Raw genomic sequence first — 5,484 nt, forward strand, 5'->3', positions numbered from 1 at the left:
TATATACATATAAAATAAAACAAGGAAAGAATTTGAACAGAAGGAAGGAGGCTCTGCTCATACTTCCAAAAAAGAAAAGTACCTGGTTTTATCATGTTTATCTGTTAACCCTTGGGGGAGAGGGGGATCGTCACCTCCTTGTTACACAAAAAGAAGAAAAAGAGAGGGAGGGAGGGAGGGAGAGGAGAAAGTGCATGTTTCAAAATTCGAGAACGGACAGAATTATGAGGCGGGAGTAATGCCAGAGTGAGCAGGGGCAGCCTAAACTCCATGTGGCTTGCTCAGAGTCGGGGAAACCAGGCTGGCTGAAATGAGGGTTTATGTGCAGAAAATCTCCTGAAAGTTGGTTTTAAGGAGTGTGGTGATTTGTGCAAAGTGATGCTTTAAAAATCAGTTTGGCTGGGGTGTGCAGGAAGGATGGGGAGGGAGAGACCAAAGGTAGGTAACAGACATTTGCCCGATGGTAGCGGTGGGAGAGCGGGGCAGGGTAAAGAGGAGGTAGATCTTTCAGAGGCCCCTGCCTGGTGCTGCCTGCTGTCCCCACCGCAACCTAGCGTTCTCTCTTCACTCTTGATAGAGACAGGTCACTTGCAGGCAATGCCCAGGGCACCACCCAGTTGGTCCAGCTGGTCACGCAGAGGGTTCTGGTGGACAATAGAGGCTGATTAAATGAGTTCTGGCCATGCCTCTGTCTAGCCCCTGTTTTTTCACACACGTAGCAAAGACAGGGGCTAGACAGAGGCATGGCCAGAACTCTCACCGTGACCTCTCGAGCCCATCATTTCCGTCATTTGGAAATCTCTGGCCTATCAAGCCCCACTTAGTAACAATTACGGCTTTCCCATATTTATTAATCAAAACTAGGCATAAGGGCCATGCTGAGCTTCTGATCAGCTGAAATAGCCACTGCTACTATGATAAGTCTATGTTAGCCCAGCCATAAATGTTTAGGGAACTTCAAAACAGCCTAGACTGCCTCCTTCCCCACTAGCTCTGAGCCCAAGGGAAGCCACAACTAAAGAGATCCCCGAGGCCTGGGACACACACTTTCCAAGCGCCCAGCTGACCAGCACTACCTGAGCTCATCCCTGAGGGTCCAGGTTGGTGGAGTGAGGAGTGGGGGCACTGAGACAGAATGGCCTTCAAGCTCTGCTCATCCAAAGCCAGCAGGCTGACATTGGAAGCTGTCAGGGGGTGCGTGAAAGCCCAGCACGGCCAGGCATGGTGGCTCACGCCTGTAATCCCAGCACCTTGGTAGACTGAGGCGGGCAGATCACGAAGTCAGTAGATTGACACCATCCTGGCCAACATGATGAAACCCCGTCTCTACTAAAACATAAAAAATTAGTCAGGCGAGGTGGTGCATGTCTGTAGTCCCAGCTACTTGGGAGGCTGAGGCAGGGGAATCGCTTGAACCCAGAAGGCAGAGGTTGCAGTGAGCCAAGATCCCACACTGCACTCCAGGCTGGCAACAGAGCAAGACCCTGTCTCAAAAAAAAAAAAAAAAAAAAAAAGCCCAGCACAGGGCCCACAGCCTGGCCACACACTAGGAAGTTATAATCACCTGGGGAGCTTTAAAACATGCCACCATCAGGGCTGACTGAACTGGTCCAGGTGAAACAGGCAATGGTACTGTTTAAACAAGCCCCACGTGAACTCTAGTTGGCAGGCAGGGAGGACAGAGAGAATGTGGAAGTACAGAATGATGCTGCTACTATAGGAAGCTCAGGACGGCGTCCACGAGGAAGTGTCCTTGTGCGGGACACTGCATCTAAGGGCACACACAGCCCAGGCTGTAAGGGGCGGAGGGAGGGAAAGCCCTGTTCAATGAGAGGTCCCACTGCTCAGACACCAAATGGGAACATCTCTCCAGTCTGCGCAAATGCACAGGGGTGGGGCAGGGGTCACTCTGGGTCTCTGTCCTCAGTCACCATGACTGCTCATAGTTGCCAAACCACTTTCACTTGTGGCCGAGTTCTAAATGACAGCCTGGCACCAACCCTTAGAGGCACATGGCTGGGTCCCATTACCCAACTCTTGGATGGGGAAATGGAGCCTGGGGAGGTTACAGGACTTGTTCAATTTCACACAGGTAGGAGGGGGTGGAACTGGGACTTGAACCCAGAGCTTCTGATTGGACCACAGCCTCCTCCAACAAGCCACCCAGCTTCCCAGGTCCCCTGACACTGGGACAGAAGGGCTGCATCATTGCCAGACCAGACCAGACCCAGCCCTGCTGATGTCCAAGGCACACTGTGGTCTTGGGGACACTGCATGTCAGAGAGATTACTCCTGAAGGGCAAACATGTCCGGTGCCCAGGCTGAGTCACAGCCAGGTGTCAAACATCCTCTGGCCAACAGGACCAAACCTGTACCCTCCTGCAACAGAGCTGTCTGAGGGAAACTGACCTCGGGCTAAGGAGAGGGTTAAAAGACCATGCCCAGGGGCTCCCCACCCTCACCCCCACTCCCAAGATCCACCCTCTAGACCTGCCTTTGCTCTGTTGACCTGTTTCTGTTGTTCCTACCAATGCCCAACCCAGTCGGAAAATTCCACTTTGCTGCTGACATATCTACTTTTGAATCCATCTTTCTTCCACTGATTTGGACTGTGAGTGTGGTTTCTGTCTTCTAAAAGTGCCAGGCTGCAGCCTGATTTAAAGAGTTCATCTGATATTTTCCTGGGTTTAACTCGACTTTCTCCCTCTTGGCATTTATTCTTCCGGAATCCGGCAAAAGTGAAGCCAGGACAAAATGGAATCCTGTAGGCTTGGGAGTCCAATGCACGAAGGAGAAACTGAAGGCCAGCTCTCTTTTCCAGCTGCCCTCCCTATTGCCCTGCCTTCCCTTCCACGCAGGAAACCTGCAGAGAGCTGGCGGTCTTGGCAGGGGACACGCGTGGCCTTCCTGCTAGCGGGAGGTTCAGGAGCGCTTAGGTCGGAGGGTTTCCAATCAGCATCAGGGGGGTAGGCGGGGTCTGGAGACCATGCGACGTGGATAAGGGCTCCATCTGGCACAGGCTTTGCGTGGGCTCCTCTTTCTACAGCTTCTCCCCAGAATGGATCTTCTGATGCCGAATCAGGTGCGAGCTGCCCCGGAAGGACTTGCCGCACAGATTGCACACGTAGGGCTTCTCCCGGGTGTGGGTTTTGTAGTGTTCGATGAGGGCTGACCTGTGCCGGAAGGCCTTGCCGCACTCGCAGGTGTAGGGCTTCCTGCCGGTGTGGATTCTCTGGTGCTGGATGAGCGCGGAGCTGTGGCAGAAGGCCTTGCCGCACTGACAGCACTCGTACGGCTTCTCGCCGGTGTGGATGCGCTGGTGCTCGATGAGGGAGGAGCTCTGGCTGAAGGCCTTCCCGCACTTCTGGCATTTGTAGGGCTTCTCGCCGGTGTGGGTCTTGCGATGCTCGATGAGGTTGGAGCTCTGGCTGAAGGCCTTCCCGCACTCATCGCACTTGTACGGTTTCTTCCCGGTGTGGATGCGCTGGTGTCGGATGAGGTGTGACCTGTGGCAAAAGGCCTTCCCACAGAGATCGCACTTGTGAGGCTTCTTTAGGGTGTGGATCTTGCGGTGCTGACTCAGGCCCGAGCTCTGGTTGAAGGACTTCCCACATTCCTTGCACTGATAAGGTCTCTCTCCCGTATGAATCCTCTCGTGTTTTCTGAGGCTGGAGCTCCGGCTGAAATCCTTCCCGCATTCCCTGCACTCGTAGGGCCTCTTTCCGGTGTGGATCTTTTGGTGCTGCGTGAGGGCGGAGCTCTGGCGGAAGGCCTTCCCGCACTGACAGCACTCGTAGGGCTTCTCCCCGGTGTGGATGACCTGGTGCCGGAGCAGGTGGGAGCTCTGGCTGAAGGCCTTCCCGCACTGACAGCACTCGTAGGGCTTCTCCCCGGTGTGGATCACCAGGTGTCGGAGCAGGTGGGAGCTCTGGCTGAAGGCCTTCCCGCACTCTCGACACGCGTACGGCTTGGCTGGTTGTGGGGTTCTGTGAGGTGCATTAGGTCCTGAGTCCCCCCTGTCTGTGTCTGCATAATCGGGTGGGCTGGGTTCCTCACCGTGGATTATCTGACACACGCTGAGGTCGGATTTCTGGAGGAAGGTTTGGCCGAACAGCTCATCATCCTGGGCTCTGGTTCCTGGGGGGAGACTTTGATGCTGAACAGGGCTTGAGCACAGACTGAAATTGCCCTCGTAATCACCATGTTCCTCGCCTTGCTCACCAAGAGGGATCTCCTTGTAGATCACGGCCATTTGCTCCAAACCTCTTTCCTGAAGAAAAGGGTCCCCCAGGTCCTCCCCTGGGAAAAGTCCTTGTTGAGACTCTAACCTGTTCTCAAATGCAAAGGTCTGGCCAAACTTGGTTACTGGGGGAACCTCCATTGTGAGTCTGCTATCACCCCCAATGGTTGTATCTCTTTAAAAATGTTCTTCTTTGGGCCACACTCACTGTTTTCACAATCTGAAAAGAAAACGGGGAACGCTGTCAAGTCGGGGAGTCGAGGAGCTCATATGTGCCTGCTTCCCGTCCTAGAATCTACAGTGGAAACAACCAAATACATCTAAGACACAATCTTGCCCTGAAGATGATCCCAAATGAGTTAGAGGCAAGTTTTGCTTACCAGAGACAACTGAAGGCCAGACAGACATAATCAAGTGCCACATCATGGTGTCTAGACTCTATGGGCTGAAGATGTTCAGAAAGGTGAGCTAAAACAGGAAGTGAGGGCTGGGTGTGGTGGCTCATGCGTATAATCCTAGCACTTTGGGAGGCTGAAGCGGGCAGATGACTTGAGGTCAGGAGTTCAAAACCAGCCTGGTTGTATGGTGAAACCCCATCTCCACTAAAAATACAAAACAATTAGCCGGGTGTGGTGGGGGGGGGTGCCTGTAATCCCAGCTACTAGAGAGGCTGAGGCAGGAGAATCGCTTAAACATGGGAGGCAGAGGTTGTAGTGAGCAGAGATCACGCCACTGCACTCCAACGTGGGCTCAGAGTAAGACTGTCTCAAACAACAACAAAAACCAGGAAGTAGCCTGCAGAAAAGGAGCAAAACTCTAGCTACTGGGTGACATCGGGGGTTAGGTTTTGCTGGGAAAGAGAAAAAGAGCTCTTCCTTCTACACTAGGTCAGCCGCACTCCCTCCAGCCAGGTGCCCCAGCCTCGGAGTCAGCATGGCCACTCTTATTCTCACCCGACTGGTCCCATCCTATGTACTTCCTGAGGTTGCACGGACGGCATCTCTGCCTCTCAGTCCTCACTGTCACTCTGCAGCTCAGACTTCAGTGCTACCTCCTGGGATCTTTTCAGCGCTGGCCTCAAAGCTAGCTGCTGACCCCCGGCTTCCACTTCTCCCTCTGATGAATGTCCTATACTAACGCTAGAGTCAAATATTCAAAACACAAGCCTGATTATGGTGGTTCCCTTCTTAGGATCTTGTGGCAGCCCAACTCCTTCACACCTGGTCCTTCCAATCCACTTCCTG

At 53.4% G+C, this 5,484-nt stretch overlaps 1 protein-coding gene across 2 annotated transcripts in view; it reads right to left on the reverse strand.

Annotated features, from left to right (window-relative positions):
- Positions 1 to 1,805: 1,805 nt before the first annotated feature.
- ZNF70 (zinc finger protein 70) overlaps positions 1,806 to 5,484 on the reverse strand; it is an 8,735-nt gene continuing 5,056 nt past the window's right edge. For both annotated transcript variants that reach the window (XM_017498070.2, XM_037727695.1), the window contains exon 2: positions 1,806 to 4,460. In XM_017498070.2, coding sequence (XP_017353559.1) covers positions 3,041 to 4,381 — 1,341 coding nt within the window. In that variant the 5' untranslated portion in view covers positions 4,382 to 4,460 and the 3' untranslated portion in view covers positions 1,806 to 3,040. The remainder of the gene's footprint in view (positions 4,461 to 5,484) is intronic.

The sequence above is a fragment of the Cebus imitator genome, unplaced genomic scaffold, assembly GCF_001604975.1.
Source record: "Cebus imitator isolate Cc_AM_T3 unplaced genomic scaffold, Cebus_imitator-1.0 Scaffold237, whole genome shotgun sequence".
Lineage (NCBI taxonomy): Eukaryota > Metazoa > Chordata > Mammalia > Primates > Cebidae > Cebus > Cebus imitator.